At 37.1% G+C, this 14,872-nt stretch overlaps 1 protein-coding gene across 3 annotated transcripts in view; it reads right to left on the bottom strand.

Annotated features, from left to right (window-relative positions):
• The window catches only part of EYS (eyes shut homolog), a 774,985-nt gene that overhangs the window by 435,779 nt on the left and 324,334 nt on the right, over positions 1-14,872 (bottom strand). For all 3 annotated transcript variants that reach the window (XM_069851470.1, XM_069851468.1, XM_069851469.1), the window contains 2 exons: positions 11,255-11,426; positions 10,667-10,745 (listed from right to left, as the gene is read on the bottom strand). In XM_069851470.1, the coding sequence (XP_069707571.1) occupies positions 10,667-10,745; positions 11,255-11,426 (251 nt within the window). The remainder of the gene's footprint in view (positions 1-10,666; positions 10,746-11,254; positions 11,427-14,872) is intronic.

Raw genomic sequence — 14,872 nt, 5'->3', positions numbered from 1 at the left:
TTTGCAAAAACTCACTGATCTTGAGGCTAGTTTTTCTGTTTCATCTTTGTCTTTCCTCTCCTCAGTCATATTTTTTTTGGGGGGAAGGAGGTATACAGTGTTGTAAGCAAAAGGGAAGCTCTGTTAGTGTCACTATACAGTCATACGATCATACTGCTCCTGAAGCTGGCACCCCTATGGCAGTTAAAAGTCCACAGATTATGTTACAGAAGAGTATACTCTGATCTTGATCCACAATTCGGGCTCGAAGCTGCAAAGCAATATGACATTCATTTCCTACTGAAATCAAAGAGGAATAAACTTCAGGAATTGCCAGTGGTTTTAGCTTATGAATGTTTCAAGCTGTCTTATGACGCTCTTAATTCCCTCCTCTATTCCCTGCTATTCTTCTCAAATCATGCTGCTTTCTCTTCTTAGTTCTGTCAGAATAATAGACTAATATACTTTCTAAGAAAATAAACCAAAACCAGAAGAATACCAAACAAAACCAAGAGCAGATCAAAGAAAATTTCTAAAAAGTTTTTTTGAAAGACAATTTTCTAATTTGTTTCTCAGCTCATAACCCATAATGCTATGCAGGTGTAGCTTAGCAATGGTTATTGAGGGGAGAAGTATTTGAAGATGAGGGCATGGGAAGTTCTTAAGTCAACATTGATACTTAGAAAGAACAGATATAAATCGTCAAAGTCTGACTGAAAGTTTTAAAATCTAGCTATATGCAAAAAAAAGTAAGAAGAGAACAGGTTGAAAAGGTATCTGTTTTTAAGAAGTAAGAATGCATAGCTATTTTCTTCATAAGCCCATTTGATAGGGCTGTTTAGAACCCTGTTTTATAAAAATATTTATTTTCACTTGAACAAATAGTACTTATGGAAGCAGGAGCACTTGCCTACAGAAATTTGTCCTTCCTTAGTATGTCATTATCTGTTTCAAAGAGCCTTGTGCAGTAATAGTGAGAAGAAGGTAATGATGATGCATTGCCTTAGAATTCCAAAGGCCACAGTGGATGTCAGTGTATTGAACAAAGGAGGCAGAAACCAGTATTGCCTTTTGACACATAGGGTTTTTGCAAGGTGATTGAATGCACTGGGAACATAAAAAGATCTCCTAGGTGGGAGTTTATAAGTTTAATACTGATATCTGACAAGAAACACATGAAAAAGTCTTAATAGAAGGTGAAGAAATAAATATGCATGTACTAGGATCAGGAGAAGTTAGTGCAACAAGAGGTTCCTGAACAGAACCACATCTATGCACAGTATCACTTACTCCAAGATGAAATCTATGTCTTCAGAGCAAATACTTCCTTTTATTGCAACATTTATTCCTATTATGACTTTGTATAACTTCTACCAAAAATTTGCTAGCAATGAATGATTAGGAAAAAAGAGCAAAACCAAAATACCAAAATGAAACTCCTTTCCAAAATCACAAAGTTACTTTCAGTTCTTTTTTATCCAAAAAATATTTTTCTCTGCAAAAATATTCCATTTAGGAAACACAAGAAATGCTGAGATCTCCAGATGCAACCGAGCAGTCATAACAGTAACAAACTGAGGAACAGTAACAGTGACAGCCTTTGCCTCTGATTTCATTGTTTGTTTCCTCAGGATTGTCTAGAAACAGCAAGTACTCTTTTTTATTATTATTATTCTTTCACATTTATCTCTTTCTTTCAATTGACAGTTTCATTTTTGATCTCCTCTGAGAAGACAGAAAATCTCATCCTTTGACTGGGGCTCTTCAGCTCACTGAGGATGTGAACAGGAGGCATAAGGTTTTCCTGTTGCTGCATCAATGTACGGGCTCTGTGTGTGAGCTTCTCCAAAACCACAATCAGCCTGGCCTCATAGGTTTGCTGCACTCCTTCCCAAGGAGTAACACAATATTCCAGGCATTGTAGATTGCTTCCTTTAAAAAAAGAAATTGAAGTAATTCAGGTATCTCTCTGGTGCAATCTGTTAAAATACATCTAGGCATCAAGGTTTTGTTTAGAGGCTGCCCCGAGCCAGACACAGCTGGTTCCAGCTGTTTACAACCTGCTGGGCACAGCTGAGCCCTGCAGCTGAGGTGATGGAAACTTGAGGAAAGGATATTTGAGAAAGAGTAAAAAACATCGTGCAGTGAAGTGTCAGAGAGAGGAGCACCAAAAAAGTGAAGAAAAACAGCCCTGCAGACACCAAGAACAGAGAAGAAGGGAGGGGACATGGTGCTACAGGCAATCTCCACCAAAGAAAATTGTGGTGAAGTGGGTTGGTCCCTTCCAGCCATGGAAGATCACAGTGGAGGAGATAACCACACTGCCACATGTTTTAACATTACATTGCAGCAGGTGGACGTGCCCTGCAGCCCATAAAGAGCCCACAATGGACTAGACTCCTGGCAAAAGATGCAGCCTATGGAGAGGCCACAGTGGAGTAGGTTCCTGGCAGAAGCTGCAGCCTACAGACAGGGGCTGTACGGGAGCATGTCTTCTGCCAGGTTAGGAGCAGAGGGTTTCAGTTTTTTGTTGTCATAATGTTCCTCAAATTAAGTCTTTTGCCCATGATGGTAATTGATGACCATGACTGACCTCCTCGTCCTTACCTTGACCTGTATGCTTTTCTTCTTATTTCCTCCCCCCTGTGCTGCTGAGGATGGAGAGCGTGAGAGTAGCATGGTAGGTATCAGGCAGCCAGCCAAAGTTAACTCACCACACCCATTAACTCAAAGAATAGGATCGTAGAAACATAGAATAGTTTGGACTGGAAGAGACCTTAAAGATCATCCAGTTCCAACCCCCCTGCCAAAGGCAGCGATACATCCCACTAGGTCAGGCTGCCCAAGGCCCCATCCAACCTGGTCCTTGCACACCTCCAGGAATGGGGCAGCCACAACTTCCCTGGACAACCTGTAAATCTTTCTTTTCTCTCATTAGAGCAAGTAACCTGTCCTAAGTGAGCTATATTGCCTAGCTTTTTCTATGAGCATCTTTGCCATCTATCTTTTCCCTTTCTGTTTTCTAATGTGTAGCCTTCACGGGCAGGTTCAGTCATTTCAGGGCTGCAGCCATCCGTCTCCAAGGAAACCAGAAAATCTGCTGCTCAGGCCTCATCTTGTCAGGTTCTTCCTGCTCTAAAGAGGTTTGACCCTTTCACTAACACCAAAAAAAAAAGAAAAGAAGTGCCCCTTATTAGCTTCAATCAGGCTCATTCTTTAAACATCATCACAATGACACCCAGCGCTCACACTTTACATTATACCAGAACTCCTCCTCCCAGCTCATCTTTGAAAACACTGGCAGCTTCACTAAGCTCTCTTATAAATAAATGAAAAGATTTAACAAAATAGAAATTTTACAATTGTAATTATTTGTATAGCATTTTTTTTATCAACTTTCCATTCTGCCAACCTGTCACACTTTATTGTCATCCAGGTATCTGAGTTTTCTTAGATCTGATCTCCCTAGAGTAAAGTAGGAGGGCTCCCTTTCAGTAGGCTTTTATTTTTCTGATTCTGCTTTTTCTGGGAAGCATAAACTTTTTCCATTTTTACATAAGAAGCAGTATATTGTGTTTATATGTCGCTAACAGGCAATGACCTTGAAAAATATCTTAAAGTTATAATGAACAAGCTATCAGCACTAAGTCCCATTTCAATGCTGCGGAAAAATTGTTAATACTATCCTTTAGTCTTCAGAGAGGGAGCTGTGACTTACACTTAGACATGTGATTATTTCTCTTTTTATGGCTAGGAGAAACTGAAACATTGTGCCAACTTCTAGAATAAGTTTGTTATAAAAGATGTAAAAAGAAAAAGAAACTATAAAACTATATATGTATTAGATAAAATGCCTTAAAATTAATTAAGTCTGAAGAAAATAACACTTAACAGAATTTGTAGGATAGTTTTTTTTCCAAAAACGTTGTTACATCATAGATCTCATTTTCACATGGTACTGCCAAGAACATAAATAATCTATGTAACCTATAAATGATTAAATAAATTAATGGAGTATACATCTGTCTCTGACTATTAAAAACAATAATCTGATGGCTCTGTGAGTGTTCTTAGGTTTAGCCTCACCAAGAAAACTGACAGAGAGATAATGGCAGTGAGCAAGTTTTTTCATAAGAAATATTAGAGATTAAGTATTATTTTAACTTTTAGAGAAAGTCAGTACAAAATATAGAGAAAAGGTGCAACTTTCCGACTGAGAGCTGGCCACTGTAAAACTGTCAAAAGTAGCTGATCTTCCACTTTGTTATGTTCTTAAAGAAAGACTGGATATATCTCTAAAACATATGCTTTAGGAAAACATAAGTTAAATATTAGTATTAGTTTCCATGGGGCTGTAAATGAAAAGACTATAGAGACTTCTGACAGGGGAGCAGAAAAGGGATTTTCTGGCTTTATTTTTACTAAATTATTGCTAAGGTACGTGTAAGTCCTGATTGATTTTCTCAGCCTTGCAAGACCATTTAAAAATCAAGGCAAAAAAAAGTGAAAGCATATTAATATTTCTAGTTATGCAATTCTTTTAAGGTTGGGTTAATAATTCTTAATTCAAATAATACAGAACACAATCCAGTGCATTTATGAGAGCACAATAATTTATTATGTCTTGTTCTCCGAATGTCATGGTGCAGTAAATCTTGTTTGTACTTGGAAGGGGATGACTCTCCCTTAAGAGAGCCCACCTGACATGGCACAGTCCACTGGTTCTGTTGGCAGTGAATTGTTCTGAAATCTGGACTCTAGCAACTGACCTAGAAAGGCACAGCATTTTGCTCAAGGCATATTACACCATTATCCAAATCTGTGGGTCCATACTGACATCTGTCTTTGGAAGTGAGGTCAATCTGCCTAAGAAATTCCAACTTTCTACGTATCACCTTATATAATTTCCAAAGTCACAATCCATAGCTTGGAAGAATTATGAAGGGGACATATTTTAGAAAATTAATGCACATAGTAAAATTCCACTATTTTTCCAAATGATATGTCAGTTCGACCCTGGTTTTTGAAACAAACAATAGAAGTGCATTTCAGAAGTTAGGGTTTTTTTGGGTTTTTTGGTTTGTTTTTTTAATTCTTTTTTTATTCTTTTCCTACAGACAGGACTATTTTTCATTGTCCTCCTTGGAAACTCTGATTAGAAATAAAAAATAATTTCTAAGTCACTACAAAACCTATTTCTATGAAAGAGATTCAAAGCAAAAAAAAAAAAAAGAGTGATGATTGATGTATTTTTACTTAAGTGAAATTTTGCCTTGTATCAAAAAAGGTGATTACAAAGCAGACTAGTTCTGAGCATAAATAACTCATACAAGTCCACTCTGAGTTTGAGCTGAGAAAATAACAGATATTTTTATCTGAGGTTTTGGGGAAAGGCAAGGATGTGGAAGCATCAGGACAGGTTTAATAGAGAACAGTTTAGTCTATTTTGAAGCAAGTCTATACTGGCAATAAAACAGCTTTTAAAACAGATGTTTGAACTAGTGAAAAAAAAGTAGGAATAAAGGAAATCAATGCTGTAAGTAAATGCCTTAGAAAGTAATTCATGTGCTAAAGCAAAATTTTGTACATACAAAATAGGGTATGCATATGGGTTTTAATGCACCCCGAATCTATGGTTTTTTTTAAAAAAAGTCTGAATTGGCACTATTACTTCATAACAAAGGCACAATTTAATGTTTTAATATAGTTTCATGGTTATGCAAATCACCCATTGTTCAATGCATTAGTGAAAAACTATATGTATGCATTTCAGTTCCTTTCAAAGATATTTTACCACAGTTTAATTTATGTAATTTATCATGAGTATAACCATCTGATGTAATTACGACTGCTAGTAAAAAGCCCAGGTTTCCTTTGGTAAGTTTGAAAAAGCATTTAGTTTAAACTGTGCCGTTCACTGAGTTATGGACTTCTCCATTCATGTGGGAGTCTGAAGTGTATTTTATTTTGGGATAAATCTCAATAGTATTGCTGCCATGTAAAACCTGACATTTACATTAAGAATTGAGCTTAATGCACCAGACATCTAATTCTATTTTATGTTTAACAAAATTATAAAGCAAGTTTATATTTCTAACAAGTATAATTATTACTCTATTTTTCCCTTTACTTTTCTAGTTACTATTATCACATAATGTTCAGTTATTAACTTCCCAAAGCTTTTTCATCTGGTGGATTAAACATACATACAACATTTTGTGGAATGAGTTGGCAAAACTTGTTTCTATATTTCATAATATTGATTTTATCCAACATAATTCAATTCAAAACAATTTCAAAATGACCAAAATATTTTACTTTGACATTTTGAATTATGGACACTAGGAGAAGAGAAAAATAATAAAAATAAAACTATTTTTAGACAACAATGCTGAGCAGGAACAACAATACAGAGCAGAAATCAGACCAGTGCTCCACCTGGCCAGGTATTCTGTTCATAACTTTTGTGAAGAGAAAGTCACTTCAGAAAAATCATGTGAAATTTGCCACTTTCTATAGTCTGTCTCTCATGCATCCTCCCTGTAAACAGACCTGTGTAATCAGACATGATAGTCAGTATTTCCCTTTCTAGTTCATCTACCATTCATCTACAGGCCTGTTTTTCATTACTTGCCTATTTTTTGTGAACCTACTAAGAGATCATCTGCCTCCTTAGTCTTCTGTGGCAGCAAATTCTAGATGTTCTCTGCCTCCTGTGAAAAAAAAACTTTTATTTCTTCCAAATATTCCTCCCATTAGTTTCACTATGTCCCCCCAACTCTTTAAGTACAGAATCTCATGGAGAAGTTTTCCATTCAACTATCTACCACTGTCACAGTTTTCTAGATTTAATTTCATACCTTCATTTTTTTTTCCTTTTGAAATGTAATAGTTTCAGCCATTTAAACCTCTCCTTCCAAGGCAACTGTTCATGGATATAACTTTTATTTCTCTCTGTAGCTTCTCTAACTCTGCTACATCCTTCTTGAGATGCAAGATCCAGAACTGTGCACAGAACTCGATATGAGTCTACACAGCTTTTATACAGCAGTGAAATCATGCCCTCTGTCTTGTTTCCTGATCACGATGCCAAGAGGTTGGGTTTTTTTTTCTTTTGTTCTGCACTGTAACTCTATATTGAGACAGTGATTTCAGAGAACAGTCAATGATTGCTCTGTGTCTTCTTTCCTGGGTTGTAACAGACAGTTCTGGTAAGTATTAAGTTCTTTTCTGTCAGTGCGTTATCTTACACTGAAGTTAATCCAGCACTTTGAACTCTGCATTTCGTGAGGTCTTTCTGTCATTCCCCAAATGCAAAGAATTCACTCAGCTTCACTTGCTATGACCTTACCCTGCCTGAGTGCCCATTTTGCACTTTAACCATCAAGTGATTCCATCAGTTCCCTACATAGCTTCCTGGTTTTGATAGAAATGAAGAGCTTTTTACACATTAGAGTATCCTTCAAAAGGCAGTTTTCAATTTGACTTTTAGCATTTTGAACTTCCTTGTAAACTTCTGTACTATAGTGGTTTATGGACTTTTCTGTTCTTCCCAAGTGGGCAAGCTTTCCATTTGTTAAAATGTCATTTTTTCCCTGTGATAGACTTAAATTTCCTACTTAGATCACACAGGGAAGGAACTGGATGGCTGCTATATGCTTTCCCCAGAGCCTTCTCTTCTCCAGGTTGAACAACCAGAACTCTCTCAGCCTTTCTTCATAGGAGACGTGCTTCAGCCCTATGATCATCTTTGTGGCCCTTCTCTGGACTTACACTGACAGATCCATGTCCTTCTTGGGGGTCCCAGAGCTGAATGCAGTACTCCAGTTGGAGATGCAGCCCGGTACAAAAAAGATTGAGCTTCTCATTAACCAACATCCCCAAGTCATTCTCCTCAGCACTGTTATAAATCCATTCTCCACTCAGACTTTCAGGTTTGATATTTATCTGACCTTGGTGCAGGACCTTGCACTTGACCTTGTTGAACTTCATGAGGTTTTCACAGGTCCACCTCTCAAGCCTGTCAAGGTACCTCTGGGTGGCACCCCTTCCCTTCAGCATGTTGACTTCACCACTGAGCTTGGTGTCATTGGCAGTTATGTTGAGGATGCACTCCACCACACTACTCATGCCACTGAGAAAGATGTTAAACAGTGCTTATCCCAATACAGAACACTGAGGAACCCCATTAATCACTGATCTCCACTTGGACATTGAACCATGGATACCAACTCTTTGAGTGCAACCAGCCAGCCAGTAGTTCCTTGCCCACTCAATGGTCTATCCATCAAACCCACGTCTCCAATTTAGATACTGCAGCACGGTACCAAATGCTTTGCAGAAGTCCAGGTAGATGATGTCAGTTGCTCTTCTTTTATCCACCAACACTGTTACCCCATCGTAGAAGAGTTGTCTTCAGCGAATTCATGGGCTACAGTCCAGCAGAGTAAGACTACTCCTACACAGGGTCCTCTCCAGGTGCCACAGGTCCCTCTCAGAGTCTGCTCCTGTGTGGGCACTCCATAGGCTGCAGTTCTCCCAGGGTATATCCACACGCAGTGGCACGTGATCCTCCATGGGCTGAGGCATGCATATCTGCTTTGGCATGGTCCTTTTCATGAACTGTGGGGAAATATGTGCTCCACTGTGACCGTCTCCAGGGGCTGCTAGGTAATCTCAGCTCCAGTGCCTGAACACCTCCTCTCCATCCTTCTTCATTGATCTTAATGTCTCCTGAGTTAATTCTCACACTTTTCTCCCTCCCTCCTCTTTCTGCTGGGTAGTGGCTTTTAACTTTTCTTAAATATTTTTCCACAAAAGTGCCACCATCTTGGCCGAGGGGCTCAGTTTTGTCCTGAAGTGAGTCTGTTGGAGCTGACTAGAACCACCTGCATTCAGCATGGGGCAACCTCTGGCGTCTTCTCACGGAAGCCACCCTTGCAGCCTCCACCTTAAACAAAACCTTGGCATCTACACCTAATGCAGTTGCATAAACCTTAATACAAGGAAATGTGCCTTTAAGGGAAGAAGATATTGAAATATATTTATACGGATTAATTCCTGATTAGTTTTTAAACATCGGAACTGGCTGATTTTAATGTAGAGGAAAATAATTATAGAGCATGAACCTACATGATTATCAAGATGTATACACCCCCACACAGTCAGAAAGCCTTGTTGATCACTGTAATACTTGTAGAGACATGATATATGTCTGACCAGGATGAACGCAGTGTTACAGTCTTTAAAAATATGACACCTGCAGCATAGTCTAATCACATTGCATGCAAATAGAATGAATATGAAAAAAATGAAGCCATCATGCTGACAGACTTATCTGTCAAATATATATGGATATTGTTTCTTTCTATGAATTTCTAATCTATGCATTTTCAAACATCTCAGTATGAAATGTGGTTATCTTTTGAATATGATTTTATGCAGTTGTCTACAGGTCATTAAATCTCTCATTCTCTTAAAATGGAAGAAAGTGTAAATCATGGATGTTGCTAGAGAAAATATTACCCAAGGGTATTCTGTATTAGCATTTGCAACAGCTGATAATCATACAGATTTGCAATATCATATCATGATGCACACTGTTGAATTGAATTACTTATTTTCTGACTTTTTCTTTCTGTCAAGGAAGTTGGAAGATAATATTCCAGCTAGATTTACTCCTTGTGTGAGATTGTCATGCATTTTCATCAGAAAAGTTATAGACTATACTTCCTTTATGTAATATGAGGTATTTTTAGTTACCTAGTGCTTTTAGCTATATATAAAATAATCATGAAAGGTCCCTACATGCACTGAGAAGTTAAAAAGACATTTGGATAACATTTTGGAGTGTGTTTTTGACTATGCAGAAGTACAATATTGGAAACTAGATAGCCCAAAGGGGAGTAGATCTCATGCCAGACTTTATTGTGAGACCAAGTAGATTTAGAAGGATCATATTCCAAGATCTGATTAAAGTGTTTGGCACAAAAGCTGAAAAAGTCTAAAAAATTAAATACTTTCTCCAAAGTGTGGCCAAGATTGTAAGGGCTATTTAGTGTTATGACAGATGTAGTCACCTTCAACAAGTTGGTTTGCTGACCACGAGAATCTTCATGGCACAGAATTTCATACACAGATGACTTTTCATCCACAGCCATTCCCCATGATAACACAAAAATGTTCTTGAACTTAAAAGGAGGAAGTGGACAGTGTATTTTGCACTCCACACTCTTATTTCACAGAATTCTACAGTTACCTAGATTTTGAAATTTTAAACACAAGTCCTGCCTACCTTCAGTGTAGAACATTGCATCTTGAGGTTTACTATTCAAATATACAATTAAGCAACATTAAATGGGGCTCCCAATGAAAATTTGGTAGTTATGTTATCCATGCTGAACTGAGGCAGAAATTATTTTCTGGTAATGTTGGCTTAGCTTGCTGTAGCTTTTCAGATTTGTTATTCACACTTTGCTTTCAAAGTACTTTAGACATTTTCTCAATGGTCTTTTTCAATGCAGTTTCACCTAAGTAACAAATAATGAACTTTTCCGAACAGATTTGAAACAACTGAATTTCTCTCATGCATTTTCAACAAACTGACCTATTCAGAAGTTACTTAAATAAAAATGAGTTTCAAGAGGTCTATTAGCCTTTCTCCTATAATTAAAATTTGAAGGCTTACATTAATATTTATCTCACATCTTGAGCCAGTCCATCCTGGTTCACAAGTGCATTGATATCCATCAATGAGGTCTATACATCTGAAATACAAAATAGTGTTATTCAGATGAAGCTATATAATTCTAGATTCAGCACTAATAGCATAATTCCATATATTTAAAAAGAATATAAACTACTGAAATCCATGTTACTTTTAACTAGTTTTAATAATAAGTTTCAAATGTGTATATTATGGGTACCAAGGGATTTATAAGAAGCCTGTTGTCACATTAATAGATGTCTTCCTATTTCAACCTGTTGGCATGTAACAGTGAAAGATTTTCTTTTAAGTATATTAAACTCTAATTAATTCACATGTACTAGAAAGAGGTTCATGCTAATGAAAAAAATGAAAAAAAACCTGAGATAATGTTACAGTATATTACACTAGCTTAAGCAGGCAACATCTGTCATATTTAAGTGTGCTTGTACTCTTACTTTATGGAAGAACGTAATTAAAACTATATTTATCAACCTTCTTGTTTCATTAAATCTCAAATATTGCTAGTTAGGTACATTATCTTGGAGATAGTTAAATAAAAATAACCACCTTCCATGAAGACAAGGATCTGGCAAGCATTCATTCACATTTATCTCACAGTTTTTTCCAATGAATCCTCTCCTACAGTGACACTTATAGGAACTGATGTCATCAATGCAACTTCCATTGTTGAGGCAAGGAGTAGACATGCATTCATCTATATTTACTTCACATCTATCACCTGTGTAAAAAACAGAATACATGACTAAGCTTTAAATTCTAAATTCAAATCAATTAACAGGCAATTTATTAATAATACCAGATAATCTGTTTCTATTTGCATACATTGTTTATATAATTCATTTTATTCATCAATAAAGAATATCCCACTGGAATTATCTATAGGTACAAATATGAAAAGAATGGTTATATTGCAACATGTTTCATTTATAACTTCTTTAATTGAGGAAAAGAAAGAAGGCCTTGAGGGTCAACATACAAACAAAATAGTGAAATGGAGAAATCGAAATTTCAAGAGGAATTATTTTATAGCTACCAGAAAGATGAACAGTCTTCCTGTAAGAGGAATACAGAATAAAATTGATACATGTCTGGGTGGTGATTTGACTGTAATTTTTTATTTCTTAAAATGAAATTTTGTTAAATTAAACAAGTTGAAAAAATTCTTGGAAATCTTTCTGAAGACATTCATTATGAGAGATAAGGTGGTGGTCTTTTCTGTTTGTACCTTTCCTGCAAATTAGCGTCACACATCTTCCATCAAAAGATCTCAAAGTACTTCATGAAACAGTAATTGACAACCAACAGGTACCTAGGCTTCTTTAAAAGCAGCTACTGCTCACTACCTGGTAGGAAGCTAAGTCACACACAGCTACTCACTCACTCCCCGGAAGGTGAGAAAAACAAAAAGGTAAAAGTGAAAAACTCGTGAGTTGGGATAAAGACTGTTAATAGGAAAAGCAGAATTTGTACAAGTAAGCAAAGCAAAACAAGGAATTAATTCACTAATTCCCCCCAGCTTCTTGAGTAACCCCAACCTACTCACTGGCAGGATGGTGTGAGAAGCAGAAAAGGCCTTGACTCTGTATAATACTGCTCAGCAATAATTATAACAGTGATGTGGTATCAACACTGCTTTCAGCACAAATCCAGAACATAGGACCATGCAAGCTGCTAGAAGAAAAACAGCTCTGTCTAAGCCCAAACCATTACACTAGGCAAGAACATTCTCCCGATTTTTCAGGTGCATGAGCCAGGGGAGATGTGGAGGAAAGAAAAAGAATGCTTAAGACAAAAAGCCTTCCTCTGGAGCAGAATGTCTAGAAGCCAGAACTTACACCAGGTCTTCTGGTGTAAATTTCTAAACAGAAATCAAAAGTATTTCTTGTGTTTCCATAACGAGGTATTTAGTTAAGTAGCTTAGTCTCAGCTCAAACCCAGCAATTCTATACACAAATGTGAAGAGCAATTAGAAGTTCCAGTAGCCTTTTATCATTGCTATGCTCCCAATTACTGGCAGCTTTTAAAAGGAATTCATAGCAAGGAGGCAGCGTAAGGATACTCTAACTTTTGTCTATTCCATGTGTGAATACACGGCCAAAGATCAAAATCAAGAATAATAAACTATTAACATCCTACAAATAGTGTTACTTTAAGGTCATGGGGGATATTTTTACATACTGAAGATCAATAGTGTAATATTCACATCAATAGTGTAATATTCACATCAATATTTATGCTAATAATGTAAAAATGTTGTACACATTTAAGGATATTGGTTTTTGGTCTTTTTTCCCCCACAATATACTCTCAGCCTCCTAATTCAGTCCAAGAAATTAAAACAACACCTCAGATTCTATTTTGTAAGTCTGTGTCCTCATCCCCAGTGGTCCTAGGGCACTGCCATCATGTTCTAGCGGAAAGTGTGAGACAGGAGCTTGGACTTGTCAGGTACCCCAAAGAAAATGAACTGAATGGGACTACTGTGCCAGTCTGTATTTGACAAGACCTCGGTGCACTGGTACTTCCTCTATGCTAAGCTCTATAGTGGTAAAAGTTAGAAGGCAGTTCTGAAACCTCTTTATCACACATCCCATCCAAATGTTTAGCAAACAGTTCTGATCATTCATACTCCTTGAACGCTCTCAGTCTTAAACGTCACATTCTTTGGGTGACTGGTGTCTTATTTGATATTACTACAAAGAACAATTTTAAACTTTCAGAAGTTTTGTGAATATATTGCTGTAACTGTGTGTTCCCCCTGCTCTCTGCTCCCCACTCCCCAAGTCTGACCTTTTCTCATAAATCCTGATCAAGTGATAACCATCAACAGTGATTGCGAGGGTTGGTGACAGTTTTGATGGTTGCATTGGCCTCACAGTAATTTTGGGGGAGACAGATAACAACACAGTAGTCAAGGTCTGATCTATGGTAGTGCACCCACCTGACAGCAGTGCTGGCCAGGGTCAGACTCAAGCCAAATTTGGAAGAAACTGGCACCTGTGGTCAGCATGTAAATATGACTATGAGTAAATCACCTTACTCCATAAATAATGAGCAGCCCAAGAACATTTTGAGCTCTTCTGAAATGATTGCAGGCTGCACATCTGGATCTCTCCTTGAAAAGGACTTGCCTCTAGGTTACTTCTCAAGGCTGAGAGAAACCTTGCTGCAATAGACCCTTGGTAAGTAAAGTGGGAATATGTGCACTGAAACTTTGTGATCTTAGCTAAGAAATATAAAGAATTGTTTTTGCATATATATATTCCTTTAGATAGAAATCTCTGACCAAGTCTGAGACTAAGTCTGGATTCAGCCTCACCTAGTCTCCTTTAGAGAAGTTTTGAATGCAAGGGCTCCTTTTTGAATCCTGTGATTCAACAGAGGGTGTCTCTGACAGTTTTGTCTGAACTTGTCAGTAAATAATCAAATGCACCTTACCATTGAACCTTGTGAAATTCTGTCACATTTATTATCAAACTTTGTTAAATCTCTGCTTTATATCAATAAACATATTGCTGTTCCTCTCTTGAGAGCAAGGTGCATTGTTCTATCTCTCCATCCAAGACTACTGCCAAAATACAAATTCAGAAACAGAGAAGCCAAATTAATCTGTTCCGTCATAAAAGATCTAACAATCCAAGAGGCAATTCTTATAAATCAGCATTAAGAAAGAAAAAGGAATATTTGAAAAACATTCATAGGAGAGTAGGATTACACAAAAATACTCTTTGAGTTCACTTTCCTTGCAACCATGAAGTGATTGTTTTTCTGGTATCTGAATGATGAGGATGTCTCTGTATCATAGTATTTCTAGTCTACAACATTGCCAAAAAAATGGTTATTTCATGATTATAGATCTTTTCATTTTCCTCATCCATTTAGCATGGACTGTGAGTTTTAGTGCCAACATTACATTTTTTTGGCGAATAACTAACTCTAAGCTTGGCTTTCACGATATACTCTATTCTTACTAAGTCATGCTTTCATTCCTGTCTTTCCAACACTGCTGATCAGAAATGGTATTAGCTTCCCATGCAAGCAAAAAAGACTGTTCTCCCAAGAAGTATTACTAATTTAAACTTACCAAATTAGTGCGAAGATATAACAATGAACTTAGCAGTATTAATGTACACAGACTGCTGCTGTGTATTTTTATGTTATATA

Source organism: Phaenicophaeus curvirostris, chromosome 2 (genome assembly GCF_032191515.1).
Source record: "Phaenicophaeus curvirostris isolate KB17595 chromosome 2, BPBGC_Pcur_1.0, whole genome shotgun sequence".
Lineage (NCBI taxonomy): Eukaryota > Metazoa > Chordata > Aves > Cuculiformes > Cuculidae > Phaenicophaeus > Phaenicophaeus curvirostris.
This window is presented reverse-complemented; position numbering and strand designations above follow the sequence as displayed.